The 16,117-nt window shown below is 42.1% G+C and overlaps 1 protein-coding gene across 4 annotated transcripts in view; it reads left to right on the forward strand.

The window, feature by feature from the left end:
* The first annotated feature begins 1,371 nt into the window (after positions 1–1,371).
* The window catches only part of rbl1 (retinoblastoma-like 1 (p107)), a 93,634-nt gene continuing 78,888 nt past the window's right edge, over positions 1,372–16,117 (forward strand). For 2 of the 4 annotated variants that reach the window (XM_060836586.1, XM_060836588.1), the window contains exons 1-5: positions 1,372–3,017; positions 6,293–6,426; positions 10,358–10,558; positions 11,141–11,205; positions 14,540–14,668. In XM_060836586.1, coding sequence (XP_060692569.1) covers positions 2,871–3,017; positions 6,293–6,426; positions 10,358–10,558; positions 11,141–11,205; positions 14,540–14,668 — 676 coding nt within the window. In that variant the 5' untranslated portion in view covers positions 1,372–2,870. The remainder of the gene's footprint in view (positions 3,018–6,292; positions 6,427–10,357; positions 10,559–11,140; positions 11,206–14,539; positions 14,669–16,117) is intronic. The other 2 variants (XM_060836589.1, XM_060836590.1) reach the window with 2 other exon arrangements.

The raw sequence follows: 16,117 nt of genomic DNA on the forward strand, positions 1-16,117 counted from the left end.
ACTCCATTGACTTTAATACTGATTGTCAATTTTGGAATTTAGGTATAATTAAGTTTGTCTGTGATAGTTAGCATGATGCGGAGGTGCCAGTGTTGGACTGGGGTGGACAAAGTTAAAAATCACAACACCTGTTGGATTATAACCTGCTCTGTGATTTTTAACAGTTAGTGATGACAGTGGAGGCTGGACAGAATTGAGAAGAGGTGAGGCAATGCATGGAATGGGGCTTGAAAAGGTGCACCGTTGCTATCGACTTAGCTTTTTGATTTACAGACAATTGGTCAATGGGAGCCTTCTCTGGATGGCCAAATATTTAATGCCATGCTACCTATTTTCCCCACTGCTGTACGTTGACACCGTTGGAATTCAGCATTCTGGTCTCTCTTTATTTTCCATTGCTGAAAAGCAATAATTTGGGGAAGCAAACAGAATGCTGGAGAAACTCAGCAGGTTGGCAACATCTTTGAAGAGAGAAGTTCTCCTATGTACTTTGGACAACCTATAGCAGGCACTTCAGAGTATGAGTGAATTAGCACCCAGTGTTGTGTTCACAAGATCCTCCAAATCAAGTGGCAAGAAATGCAGTACAACAGCAGAATGTGGCCTGTAGTGAGATGTTAAACACCAACTGCTCCTGGCAGGACTATAAAACAAAAAAAAACTGGATGCTGGAGACTGAAAACAAAACAAATTATTGGAGAAAACCCGCAGGTCTGGCAGCATCTGTGGACGAAAATACATAATGTGTTGAGCCCAGTGATCCTTCCACAAACTAGTTCCTCTTGGCAGATGTCATTCATTAACCTGACGGATTCCTGAGGCAGCTGCTCTGACCTGAACTTATTTTTTTGCAGGGGTCTCCTGGGAGGTCAGTGGAAGTGGTTTTTGGGATGTGCTCAAAGCACCCCTATCAATTCGTGGAATCCATGGCTCCTTTTTGACTGAAATGGGGAAGGGTCATTCGGAAGGGCACAAATGCATTGAGAACACGTGGATGTGAAGTTCAGGTATTGGTGAGAGCACACAAACTCCCAAACAACAATCTACCCAACACTCCAAAAAGCACCTGTTGTCCCTGTGCTAGTGTCTGTTAGTGCTTCCAGAAACTATTGAAAAGGAGAACGACCAAGTCATCCCCAATTGTATTGTATATAATTCAGCTGTTTGTTTTTGTGAAATGAATACTGCCATTTGACCATCACTGAGATGGTGAGGGACACTGGGTGAGATGGTCAAGGGTGAATCCTGTTTGCTCCGCGGTGATCCGGCTGTGCGAACTATTTTCTCTGGACTATTTGTGGAATGGGCGGAATGGTATAGCGCATGCGCGAGTTTTGGCGCCAGTGGCGCGTGGCATTGTGGGATTAGTGTCCGACTGCAGCAGCTTCAGAGACGGAGAGACCCGGGGGGAGGAGGGGGGAGTGTGTGAGAGACTGACCCGGGATAGAGAGAGTGTGACTGACCCGGGATAGAGAGAGAGAGACTGTGTCTGACCCGGGATAGAGAGAGACTGTGACTGACCCGGGATAGAGAGAGACTGTGACTGACCCGGGATAGGGAGAGAGAGAGACTGTGACTGACCCGGGATAGAGAGAGACTGTGACTGACCCGGGATAGAGAGAGACTGTGACTGACCCGGGATAGAGAGAGAGACTGTGACTGACCCGGGATAGAGAGAGACTGTGACTGACCCGGGATAGAGAGAGTGTGACTGACCCGGGATAGAGAGAGTGTGACTGACCCGGGATAGAGAGAGACTGTGTCTGACCCGGGATAGAGAGAGACTGTGACTGACCCGGGATAGAGAGAGACTGTGTCTGACCCGGGATAGAGAGAGACTGTGACTGACCCGGGATAGGGAGAGAGACTGTGACTGACCCGGGATAGAGAGAGAGACTGTGACTGACCCGGGATAGAGAGAGAGACTGTGACTGACCCGGGATAGAGAGAGAGACTGTGACTGACCCGGGATAGAGAGAGAGACTGTGACTGACCCGGGATAGAGAGAGAGACTGTGACTGACCCGGGATAGAGAGAGAGACTGTGACTGACCCGGGATAGAGAGAGAGACTGTGACTGACCCGGGATAGAGAGAGACTGTGACTGACCCGGGATAGAGAGAGAGACTGTGACTGACCCGGGATAGAGAGAGAGACTGTGACTGACCCGGGATAGAGAGAGAGACTGTGTCTGACCCGGGATAGAGAGAGACTGTGTCTGACCCGGGATAGGGAGAGAGAGAGACTGTGACTGACCCGGGATAGAGAGAGAGAGAGAGACTGTGTCTGACCCGGGATAGAGAGAGAGAGAGACTGTGTCTGACCCGGGATAGAGAGAGAGAGAGAGACTGTGACTGACCCGGGATAGAGAGAGAGAGAGAGACTGTGACTGACCCGGGATAGAGAGAGAGAGAGAGACTGTGTCTGACCCGAGATAGAGAGAGAGAGAGAGACTGTGTCTGACCCGAGATAGAGAGAGAGAGAGAGAGACTGTGTCTGACCCGAGATAGAGAGAGAGAGAGAGAGACTGTGTCTGACCCGAGATAGAGAGAGAGAGAGAGAGACTGTGTCTGACCCGAGATAGAGAGAGAGAGAGAGAGACTGTGTCTGACCCGAGATAGAGAGAGAGAGAGAGACTGTGTCTGACCCGAGATAGAGAGAGAGAGAGAGAGACTGTGTCTGACCCGAGATAGAGAGAGAGAGAGAGAGACTGTGTCTGACCCGAGATAGAGAGAGAGAGAGAGAGACTGTGTCTGACCCGAGATAGAGAGAGAGAGAGAGACTGTGTCTGACCCGGGATAAAGAGAGAGAGACTGTGACTGACCCGGGATAGAGAAAACTGACCCTGGCGAGGGTGAGAGAGGCGGCGCCATGCCCAGCGGAGAGAGTCGGGACGGCAGCGGGCGGTCACTCCGTGACAGCTTTGACAAGTTGTGTCAGGACCTGAATATGGACTTGGAGAGTGGGGCTGAGGCTTGGGAGAACCTTCAGAGGATCCGCCTCAACTACACCCTGGAGGTGAGGGAGGGTGGGGTTGGTCACAGAGCCTCCCCACCCCCGGGGCACAGTCACTCTCGACTATACCTTGGAGGCGCGACGATAAGCTCTCGGAGCAAAATTCTGCCCATCAAGCCTATTTGATTATGGCTGATACGTTTCTCAAACCCATTCCTGCATTCTCTCTGTAACCTTTGATCCCCTTATTAACTAAGAACCTATCCCTGCCTTAAAGGCCCTCCACAACCCACTGCAGCAATGAGTACTGTGGCAGGAAGAATACAGGCATAGACCACTTTCTAAATGGGGAAACACTTTGGTGTTCTGAAGTCCTACTTCATGATTCTGTTACGAGTAATATGCAGGTTCAGTTGTCAGTTAGGAAGACTAATGCAATGTCAGCACTGATTTCACCAATGCTGTATAAGGCTCAGATCAGAATACATTTGGAATATTGAGAGCCACATTGGGCCCCGTATCTATGGAAGACTGTTCTGGCCTGGAAAGGCATCTAGAGCAAGTTCATAAGAATAATCTGGGAATGAAAGGCTTTGGTTGAGGAATATGAGCATGACCTCAGAGTGAAGAGTTGACCCTTTTAGAACAGAGGAGGTATTTCTTCAGATAGAGGATCATTAATGTGTGGAACTCTGCCGTTTTTGATTCGCAAGCATACTAATCATGGGGAGAGAAGGTAGGCAACCTGGGGGTTGAGAAACGTGTCAGCCATGTTCGAATGGTGGAGCAAATTTGATGGGCCAAAGAGCCCAATTCTGCTCCTGTATCTAATGGTCTAAAATGTTAACCACGTTTGTGCAGAATTGCTGGTGTCTATGGAATTTAAGTTTTTAAACTGCAAATTTAAATTTCTCTTGGTTTATTAATGCAGTACCATTACCACATCCAATAAATTGAACAATTGAAAACACAATTTGTAGTCAACTAGTCTGTTGCTGATCACTTGTATGATATGTGATGTCCTTTTGATCCGAGATGAAGTGGTGTTTGTTCAGGTTAGTTTTTAAACACACCAGTTGTATGCTTCTGTTCTAGAACTTGTATCATATTTGTACTTATTTCCAATTTGGTCACTGCATGTTTCACTTGTTGCCTTTCAATTAATGAAGATTATTGCTGGGTAAAGATAGTAGCATGATAAACATCTTGAAAGGAAAAAAATAAGTTTGAAGTCAGTAATTTTTTTTTCCAATTTACAGTTAAACTCATTTTCCATTTGTAATTTCATTAATATATTGTGCTGTAAATTGGATTTTTTTATTTGTACCTGCCCATTTGCTACAAAATCAAAGTGAAAGACATTTTACTGGATAGTGATACCAACACGGATACCAAATTATTCATTCTAAGTTGATATTACACCTGGGAAACTTGTCTGTTGACCCAGGTGAAGACCTTGATAGAGTGGAATGGGGTGTAGAATTTGAGGGTTAATTCAGTGATTTTAAATTAATTTTGCAGAGGTCAGGGCTTTGGTGTGAGTACATTTGTGTACTGTATACATTTCTGGACTACAGATTTAAGGACAAGTATATCTATCTCACTGAATGCAACAAAGGTTTGCAAGATTGGATCCTGGAATGTGAAGATTCTCTGATGTGCCAACATTTTTAAAGAGATTTCCCCTCATTGCATGGGATGTGTCACTATCAAATATCAGCATTTTTGTTTATTTATTGCTGTTCACGTGATGGTGAACTGCTGCAGTCCATCTAGTGTAAGTGCACACCATCATATGGAAGGAAGAAGGAAAGTTCTTAGCACTTACACTGCCAAACTATCTGATCGTTACCCTAGACAGGCTAAAGCTGGGAGTCTAATGTCAGGATAAGGCATTAGCTACTTAGAATCAAATTGCAAGGACAGATTACTTCACTGAGTTTATGAATCTTCAGCAATCTCTACCCTAAAGGCTACAGATGATTTGTCATTGGAAGACTGAGATAAATACATCTCTAGACCCTGAAGAAATTGGGAATAAGGCAGAAAAGTGGTGTTGATGTAATAATGCAGCTGCAATCTTATCGAATGGAGTAGTCGTCTCATGGGGCTGTATGTCTAACTACTGCTCCCATTTGGGAAGTCTAGGTGAAGGTGTAAAAAGAACCTCTGTAATTTGAGGTTAAAGAACAATTAAGTGAGAAATTCCATGGAAGGTGGCAGTAATAAGGAAAATCAAGGTGTTGGGTGGCGGAGGCATTGCAAAGGTAATCTTATTTCGTTAAATTTGTTCCAATCTTTGCATTTTCAAAGTGTTGGCCCATTCAAGTTTTCAGTTTTACAGCAATTAGTTTGGCCAACCACCTGCCCAGATTATTCTAATATGGGGCAGACAAGACTGTACACAGGGGTTGAATGCATTTGTATGATTCCATCGCTCCAACTTCCAAGGTACCTTGTGAATGGAAATGTGCCATCTGATGGCGACAAGACTAAACCTATACCTATATTTGAATAGATTCACTGTCTAGATGCACACATGAACATAAGATGGTAGAATGAGATATATCAGGGCTTCCTGCATGAGTCAGAGTCTGGCAGAGTGTTGGGCAAGTTTTTAAAAAATATATTTTCCACATTACGGCATTGATGAAATACAACATTTATTTTATTTTAAAAATCCATTTAAGAAGGATCAGTTGAGTTTGCTTTCGCAGTTGTAGAAATCGTCCAGGGTTGTCCATTAATAGGGGGCTAAATAAATTGAGCTTATGCATGTAAATTTTAGAAGATTGAGAGATGTCTCATTGAAATATACAGGAGTCTGAACATGGTAAACATCGTTTCAGAGATTGTTTCCCCTGTCTGCAGACAAGGGTCCCGTTATTAAAACTTGAGATGAAGATGTTTGTGGTTCTGTCATTGAATATGTTCAAGATGTGGAGGTTTTGGTGTTGGACTGGGGTGGACGCAGTCAGAAGCCAGATGACACCAAATTACAGTCCGGCGGGTTTACTTGAAATCACAAGCTTTCGATACGTTGCTCCTTCATCAGTTGATGTCACCTCACTTTACCTGATGAAGAAGCAGTGCTCTGAAAGCTTGTGATTTCAAATAAACCTGTTGGACTATAGCCTGGTGTCTTCTGACTTGGAATATGTTCAAGGCTGAGACAGAGTTTTGGTGTTTCAGAATCTAGCAATTTGGGGAGCAAGTGGAAATGTGAAGTTGAAATGAAAGGTTAGCCAAGATCATATTGAGTGATATGCCAGTCTGGACAGACTAGTCTGTTTTGTGTTCCTATTTTTAATGGACTTGATTCATAATGTTCATTTCAGGGAGAAACTCTGCACTGGCTTGCTTGTGCCTTATATGTAGCCTGTCGAAAAAGCATCACGCCAACTGTCAGCAAGGGAACAATGGAAGGAAACGGTGTGTCACTGACAAGAATCCTGCGCTCATCAAAGTTAAGGTAACATCTTTTTTGACAAGAGTTAGATGTAGGGAACAGGAGAAACATTTCCACTTGTGTGGAAGTGAACTGCTTATTGACTAGCATGGAGCAGTATTGATCGTCATTCAAAAGACTTACTGCCCTGACTGATGAAATAGTACTCCATTCTGTTGTACAATTTTTAAAAAGTGGTCCGTTTAAAATAGAATGCACTGTTTTTCAGATTGTAGTGGGAACTCTGTCTACATTCTAAATTTAGAAAGGTACAGCTTATTAATATATCACATCCCTTTATGTGCACAGGTCATTGAATTTTTTTCTTCATTCATTCATGGAAAACTAACATCTTTGGCTGGCCAGTGTTTATTGTCCATCCTTAGTTGCCTTTGAGAAGGAGGTGGTGAGCTGCCATCTTGAACCGCCATAGTCCATATGCAGTAGGTTGACCTACAATCCTGATAGGGAGGGAATTTCAGGATTTTGACCCAGCGATAGTGAAGGAACGGTGATATATTTCCAAATCCGGATTGTGAGTCATTTGGAGGAGAACCTGCAAGTGGTGGTGTTCCCATGTACCTGCTGTCCTTGTCCTTCTCGGTGGAAGTGGTCATGGGTTTGGAAGGTGCTGCCTGAGGATCTTTCTGCAGTGCACCTTGAAGATTGTAGCAGCAGTGTGTACTGAGCATTGGTGGTGGAGGGAGTGGATGTTTGTGGGTGTGGTGCCAATCAAGCTGGCTGCTTTGTCATGGATGGTGTCAAGCTTCTTGAGTGTTGTTGAGTTTCATCCAGGCAAGTAGGCAGTATTTCATCACACTCCTGACTTGTCTTGTAAATGGTTTATAGGCTTTGAAAAGTCAGAAGGTGAGTTACTCTCAGCAGTCTTCCTAATTTCAATCTGCTCCTGTAGCCACAGTAGTTGTGTGGCAAGTCCAGTTGAGTTTCTGGTCAGTGGTAACACCAAGGAGGATGATAGTGGAGGATTCAGTGATAATGACACTAGTGAATGTCATGGGGTGGTGATTAGATTGCCTCTTATTGGAGATAGCCATTGCCTGGCATTTGTGGAATGCAAATGTTACTTGCCATTTGTCAGCCGAAGCCTGGATATTGTCCAGATCTTATTGCATTTGAATATGGATTGCTTCAGTATCTGAGGAGTTGCAAATGGTACTGAACCTTACAAAACCGTCAATGAACATCCCATTTATGACCTTATGATGGAGGGTACGTTATGTTGGAGGGAAGATCATTGAAGCAGCTGAAGATGGTTAAGAAACTCCTGAAATGACTGACCTCCAACAACCACAATCATCTTTCTAACTGCCAGGTATGACTGCAACTAGTGGAGAACTTTTCCCCAGTGCCCATTAATTCCAGTTTTACTCTGGTTCCTTGATGCCACACTCTGTCAAATATGCCCTTGATATCAAGGGCGGTCATTCACCTCATCAAATGGGGTGTCCCTGTGCAGGTTATTACTGAGCAGATGCTGCTTGATAGAACTCTTAATGACACCTTCCAACACGTTACACATGATTGAATAGACTGATTGGGTTAGCAAGGTTAGATTTGTCCTGCTTTTTGTGTACATGACAAACCTGAATAATCTTCTACGTTGTCAGTTAAATGCCACTGTTGTAATTGATCTGGAAGAGCTTGCCTACGGCAGTGGAAAGTTCTGGGGCACAAATCTTCAATACTATTGCTGGAATGTTATCAGGACTCTCAGTCTTTTGAGGTCACAGATTGTGCTGGAGTACAGTTCTGCTGTTGATGGCCCAGATGCCTCAAGGATGCCCTATCTTGAGTTGTTTGTAGTCTGTCTGATTTAGCATAGTGAGTGTGCCACACAACATGATGGAGGGTATTTTCATTGTGAAGGTGGGACTTTGTCCACAAGGCCAACAAATGCATTTTAATTTAGATAAATGTGAGACGCTGCATTTTAGAAAGGCAAATCAGGGCAGGATTTGTAGTAAGGTCCTGGGAAGTTTTGTTGAACAAAGACCTTGGAGTGAAGGTTCATAGTTCCTTGAAAGTGGAGTCCCAGGTAGACAGGATAGTGAAGGTGTTTGGTTTTCCTGCCTTTATTGGTCAGTGCATTGAGTATAAGAGTCGGGAGGTCATGTTGCAGCTGTACAGGATGTTGATGAGGCCACTTTTGGAATATTTGGGTGAATAATCTGGGACTTTTTCCCTGGCGCATTGGAGGCTGAGGGGTGACCTTGGAGGTTTATAAAATCATGAGGGGCATAGATAGGGTGAATTGCCAGGGGCATGGATAGGGTGAAAAGCCATGGTCTTTTCTCCAGGGTGGTGAAATCCGGAATTAGAGGGAAATTCCTCCTGACTGTATACCACTGTGCCACCACCTCTGCTGGGTCTGTCCTGCCAGTGGGACAGGACAAACCCAGAAATGGTGATCTTGGTGTCTGGGACATTGCCTGTCAAAGAATGTTGCTTGACTAGTCTATGAGACAGCTCTCCCAATTTTGGTACTGACCACCAGATGTTCGTAAGGGCAGGGCTGTTGTGCTGTTGTTTACTCCGGTACCTTGCTCAATGCAGGGTGGTCTGTTAGGTTTGATTTCTACCTTGAGACTCATAGTGATTGATACACCTCACTGGCTTGTTTAGCCAATTTGGAGGGAAGTTGAGAGTGAACCACATTGGAGTCCATGTAAGAAGTTTTCCCTGGAAAGCATTAGTGAGCCAGATGGGATTTTCCAACAATCGACAGTGGCTGAGTGGTCTTCAGTAGATTCTTAATTCCAGGTTTTTCTTTATTGAATTCAAATTCTACCATCTTCCATGGTGGGATTTGAACCCAGGTCACCAGAACATTAGCTGAGTTCCTGGATTTTTAGTCTATTGATAATACCACTGTATCATCGCCTCCTTGTTAACACAAAACGGTACAGACCCTTCGGCCCTTGATGTTGTGCCGATCAAACTAACCTACACACTCTGTTTTACTATCATCCATGTGCCTATCCAAGAATTGCTTAAATGTCCCTAATGTATCTGACTCTACTTCCACAGTTAGGAGTGTATTCTACGCACTCACCACACTCTGTAAAGAACCTAACTCTGACATCTCCCCTAAACCTTCTTACAGTCACCTTAAATTTATGCCCCCTCGTGACAGCCATTCCCCGCCCCCCCCAGAAAAAAAGTCTCTAATTATCCAGTCTATGCTTCTCATCACCTTGTACACCTCTATCAAGTCGAGAGTGTGGTGCTGGAAAAGCACAGCAGGTCATGCAGCATCTGAGGAGCAGGAGAATCAATGTTTCGGCCATAAGTTCTTCATCCTGCACCAAACTCTCAACACTGATCTCCAGCATCTGTAGTCTTAATTTTCTCCCACCTCTAGCAAGTTACCTGTCATCCTTCTTCACTCCAGTGAGAAAAGCCCTAGCTCCCTCAACCTTTCTTTGTAAGACATGCCCTCCAGTTCAGGCAGCATTCTGGTAAATTGAACAACTTCAGATTGCACAATATTTGGCTGAATTGTGCTGCTTTTAAATACTTCTTTCACAATCCTCATCCATTTTCAGATAATTCTCATTAGTGTTGTTAATTTCAGTATTTTAATTTGAACAAAAGCTTTTCAAATAACATTTGCTTAACATTATAAGAGTTACAAAATGCATGGGAGTATATTTAAAATTGGCAGAAGTTATGTACATTGTGCTACCATGGGCCAGACTGCCTACAGTACATCAAAAATGCAAACAAAAAATGTGCCGTGGTAAATTTTATTTGGAACTCCTTGAACTCTTCTAATAACTGCAGTAGTCAAAATTTGAAAGTTCTTTAAGGGACAAAAGAGTAGAAGCTGAACACTTCTCATCTGTATCGTAGTTCATTTCATTTGTGATTGCCTTGAACCTTCACAATAAGTCTTACTTCTCCTCACATTGCTCTGTTTTCACTCTGTTTACAGCCTAATTCAGTTTTTCAGCAAGATGAAGAAATGGGCAGACATGGCCAATTTGTGTCAAGAATTCAGGGAACGCGTGGAACAGTTGGAAAGGAATTTTGAAGTTTCAACTGTAATTTTCAAAAAATTTGAACCTATATTTTTGGACATGTTTCAAAATCGTCATGAAGATCAGTCTCGCCTTCAAAGAAGCAGAAAACAGCGGTATGTTATTTCTGTATATTAGGCATTTGGAGGTGATGAACGCTGACGAAATTGCTCCAGCAATGTTCCAGTAAGAAGCAGACATGAGTTTAATTTGAGTGGGAACTTTTGTTTGCCTGAATTGGCAATTTTTCCTTAATGTATCCTTTTTTCTCACATTCTATCAATTTATATCCATAATAAATCCAGAACAGGGTTAAAAAATGCTTTCCCAATGAATTTGTGACTTTACATAGTAAATAATTAAGTTGTGTACATCAGCACTTCCAACCTTAACGTACATGTTAACCCGCATGAACCATTCAGAGAACGGTGCTATAATTGGCCTGTCTGCAGGTAGTACTTTGGTTAAATCTAAGCGTTGTATTTGATGTCATTCTAGATGAACAGGTAGTTTGAAGTTGCTCCCAACATGAATAATGCCTGCTGGAGTAAATTATTGATGTCTGAAAGGTGTCAGTGAAACTTTGCATCAGCCACAAGTCAACACTGTTGGAGAGAGAATTAAGAAAAATTACTAAAACCAAATTCAGAGAAGTAAAAGATATTCTGTTTATTGCAACTGTGCTCCTTGTCTTACAGGCGCCTTCCATGCAGCACATCTGATGCTTTTAGTTTTTGCTGGACCTTATTTGTATATACTAAAGGTAAGGGACATTGCTCTTCTGTTATTCATTTTATCATATATATTGGTTGCTAGCAATATAAAAGTTTGTGCCAGTAAAGAGCCGTACTATTCCCTGAATATTATTGTCACATCATTTCATTTCAGACTACTTTGTTTCAGATGTTAGCTTGGCTCAGTAGTAGTATCTCTAGTTTCTGTCTGAAGATGTAAGACTAAATTCCATTCCAAAAGCTTGAGCACGTGGGAATGCTGCCTCACAGCCTCGGGCGACTGCCTGTGTGCAGTTTGCACATTCTTCCTGTGTCTGCATGGGTTTCCTCCAGGTGCTCCGGTTTCCTCCCACAATCCAAAGATGTGCAGGTCAGATGAATTGGTCATACTAAATTGCTCATAATGTTATGTGCATTTGTCAGAGGGAATTGGGTCTGGGTGGGTTACTCTTCGGAGGGTTGGTGTGGACTTGTGGGGTCAAAGGGCCTGTTTACACATTGTAGGGAATCTGATTAATCCAGTCTGAAGCCCTGTTTTTCCTATTGCATGAACCTTAGACATTTATCCCACAGGTCAAGGCCATTTGACTCGTTTCTGCCTCTCCATACAATCAGAAATACTGATTGTCCCTGCTCTTTTGTTCTGCCAATAGCCTTTTATCTTCCTCTACTTGAAATAGTTATCCAGTTTTCTATTAACTCTGTCCCTGTTCATACTATGCTTTGTAAGAAATTTCTCCTTTTTTCCCTTTGTGTGGGCTTGTCGCTGACTCCTATCATATTGTGTGGTGGTATGACTATGCTAAATGATTTGTTAGAGATCCCTTCCCACTAATTTGAGCCTTTTGAAAAGGTGATAAAACATATTGAATTTGAAAAATCTAGCAGCTCAAGACTGGGCATCCATGTGGCATTGAGGGCCACCAATAGAATTGCACTCAAGCACAAAAGATAAAGCTGAAGCATTTGGAGCAATCTTCAGCCAGAAATAAACCATCAATGATCCATCTCTGCCTCCTTAGTGACCATTAGGTTTGGGGGTTGGATGTGTAAAATGACCTTTCAAGGGAAATAGCCAAGTTTATAGTCCCACTGTTGACTGTGCTGCATAACAGGGAAGGAAAAAAATTCGGAGAGATTTTGTGATGGGGAGCTGACAGATGGGTTCTGTGGCAGCAATTGAGTTTCGAGCGGTGTGTTGCCTCCCAGGTGGCAGAGTCAGGGATGGCTCAGAGTGGTTGCAGGACATTCTGTAGGGGAAGGGAGAACAGCCATCAATCATGGTTTGTTTGATACCAGTGACATAGATTTTAAAAAAACAAGATCCTGCACTAGGAATTGAGAGAGTTAAATAGTAGATTAAAGAGGAAGGACTACTACGGGTGTAATTTCTGGATTCATTCCAGTGCCATGCATGAATGAATATATGAATAGGAAAATAGAACAGATGAATGTGTTGTTAAACACTGACTTCACCTCAAGATTCTCAAGGCCAGGAGTTTACGCTCAGGTGCAAAATTTGCAGGCTCGTAGTCTGATATATTTTCCCATTGTAATTACCATCTAATCAAGATTTGTTATCAGTATCGGTTTAATGATCATCAGATTACTTGAATTTTTAAAATTTTTAATACCACCATCAGGCAAGTTATAGTCGAACGGGGTCTGGATTGCTAGTGGAAGTACAGGTATGCTGTTGCCACCACTTGAGGCAGAGAGGGTGAAGTACCGATTGATTAGAATACTGCTTAGTTTAAAGAACAATTTGGGGACTGTGTGCAAGACAGAAATAAATCCAGTCAAAATATTTAAAAGAACAAATATTTTTATATATGCAAAAGGGAAATGTTGATACTTGACCAAGATTAAGTAGCTCTTTATGGAGCTGGTACAGAATGGCTGAGCTCAGTGGCCTTTTTCTTTGCTTTATCATTCTAGGATATAGCACTTCAGGGTTACTGAAAACATCTCACAACAAATCAAGCGCTGTTGAAATGCTGTCAAGGCCCCAAAAACACCTGTGATTTAGATCATCTCTTCGTGGAGGTGTTTGAGGGATGGCTATTGGCCATGGCATTAGAATGAGCTTTGCTTTTTCTCCCCCACTAATACTGGAATCATGTTAGACTTGTTCAATCAGGGGATGCTTCAGATTAACCTCTAACCTGGAAGATCCTCCTTAAATGCAGCTCCAATTGCTTAGCACTCCCTTAGTTTTACCCAGAAGGGCCAGCCTATATTATGTGTTGAACTTTTTAGTGTGGGACTTAAACTCTCAACCATCTGATTCTGACAAGGATAATTCCACCAAGCCAATGCTGATGTTTAAAATGACAACGTATACAAATATTCCTTGCCAATGATGAGAGGGTCTAGACTAAGGGGCATTGGATTGCCTTACATTTTAGGTTATAGATTTTTAAAAAAACAAAAGTTAAGTCTTCACAGGATCGTGAGGCTGCATCATTTATTTTAAGGGTTACTGATTAAAGGCGAAATGATGAAAGAAGAATGAGTTATTGGAGAAAGTCAGGTCTGGCAGCATCTGTAGAGAGAAAGAGTTAACATTCGAATCCAGCAACCCTTCCTAAGAAATGTTTTTACTAAAGAAGCAGTGATGAAATTTACAGCTAGGTTAGATAGCTGGTTTGATGAAAGGAATACAAATGCAAACTACAGTAAAGCTGACAGTCTTGAAATGAAAACGGTCAAGGCTGGAAACACTCAGCAATTCTGATAGCATTTGTGGAGAGAGAAATGGTTAATGTGACTGATCTTAAGCATGTGTAAGTTTGTCCTTTTTAAGTGTTAAATTTGGGCCTATTAATTCAGCTGATAAGCCATTACCTAAACTAAAAGGTGTGAAGTTGTAGACCTAATGTTGTCCAAAGATATTTCCTGATTAGTGACCCAGCAGTTTATCAACAAAGTTTGTATAAATTGATCTGCATTGTTTGTCCACGTGATTTCTGAATTTGTTTATCAAACAATGAATCTTATTCAAAAACAGAAGTTGTTGGAAAAACTTAGCAGGCCTGGCAGCATCTACAGAGAGAGAAACTGTTTTCAAGTCAGAGAGTTTTCAAGTCCAGTGACTTAAAAACAGAGTAACATTTGAATTCCCATTATCCATCCAAACATTCATTTCGAAACTTGCTGGATACAGAAATGAGAAAATTGTTTCATGTCACAGGGAAATACTAATTATGAAACTCTCTCCAGTCTAAAGAATATGTTCTGGTATTTAAATCCATGAAAATCAGAAATACCAGACATTTTCAGTCAGCAAGCAGCATCTGTAAAGAAAGAGAAATAATGATCTAGTGTTTCAGGTCAATCCTGTTTCGTTTTTGTGTATTGCAGGCAATTTCCGTATGATTGGAGATGACCTTGTAAATTCTTACCATCTCTTGCTTTGTTGCCTGGATCTCGTGTTTGGAAATGCTTTACTGTGTCCTAATAGAAAAGAACTGCTTAACCCAAATTTTGAAGGTAAGAGGTGATATTTTTGTCCCATGTATTTTACACAGCATGACATATATCTTTTGTGAAATGATGTGGCAGTTATTCCTAATCGAGTGTCTTCCATCACAGCAGTGCTGCCAGGATTTGCAAGCCATGCAGTTTCCTTTTAATGTTTCGATCCCACTAAATTATTTTTTCCAATGGGATTTTCTATGTACATTTGACTCACAACATTTAAAATATTTCAAAAATTGTGATTCAAATGAATGATGTTAGCAACTTAATGACATAATTTGCAGTAGCATCTTTGGAGTTTCACAGCAACCAATGTATGTCATCTATCATGATTCATCAACATGAAGTTTAATTCTATTCAGGGCATCTGTTAAAGCTGTCCATACAATATCGTCGCCAAGGTCTGAGAGGCAGTAATCAGAGAGCTGTTACTGGTAGTTGACTATACTAGTTGTCTTCACCAAAAAAGACATTCAAATGAATTGCCAAGTGCTGTCAAAAATTTTCAAATTTCAGTAATTTTCAAATCTGTGCATCTAATACTGATGGAGAATCATATTGGAATCACAGAGTCCACTCTTTCTCTCTCTTCAGATCCTGGCAATCTGCTGAGTTTCTCCAGTACTTGTTTTTATTTCAGATTTTCAAGACTCAAATTTTGTTTCAGCTAGCACCAATCGTGTGTTATGTAGTTCTAGATGTAATCATGAATGATACCAGCTGTAGAAAAATTGTCATGCCTTGGGTCGTTTATTCTCCAGGAATGTCAAGATATCACTACATGCACCCAGAAATCTAGTTTCACTATGCTGATTCCATGAATGCTAGAAACTATTTTTAGACTTTATATTTATACTAAAACTATCTGCCATTTCTCCCCCCCCCCCCCCCACCTTGGTGTAAGGGGCAGAATACTGACTCTGGTGTAAAAATCTACAATGCTTCCATGCAAGGTATCAGAAATCCATTGCAAGAATCCAATTGCAAGACAAATTGCAGCACTGATCTCCTCCATTATGCTGGGCTCAACAACATGGAAACCACACCCCATAAAATTCAGCTAGGTGGCAAGTCATGTATGCTGCAAGGATGAGTTCACACTTTGTTTATCATGACAATTCACATACATCAAGGTGATCGGTATAAACAATACAAGAACACCCTAAAAGGAGAGTACAAGCCTCTGTGTTGCTGATCACTTCTTTGTAAACTTTCCCTCTCTGTGACGCACCCCCTTTCTCTATCCCTCCCTCTCTTCCCTCTCTCTCTCTCCCCCTCCAACACAATATCCTCGTGAGTTGTGACACTGGAGGCAAGCACTATAATTGTTTTTAGTGTGCATTAAGCACAGACTTTGGCATAGACCTCACATATTCAGTGTGTTCAGACAAGGTCCAGAAGTAACAGAGTTGCTGCAGACATTCTTTCAAGCACCCAGAAAGGCCCTTTCTTTGGATGGCC

The sequence above is a fragment of the Hemiscyllium ocellatum genome, chromosome 15 (genome assembly GCF_020745735.1).
Source record: "Hemiscyllium ocellatum isolate sHemOce1 chromosome 15, sHemOce1.pat.X.cur, whole genome shotgun sequence".
Classification (NCBI taxonomy): Eukaryota; Metazoa; Chordata; class Chondrichthyes; order Orectolobiformes; family Hemiscylliidae; genus Hemiscyllium; species Hemiscyllium ocellatum.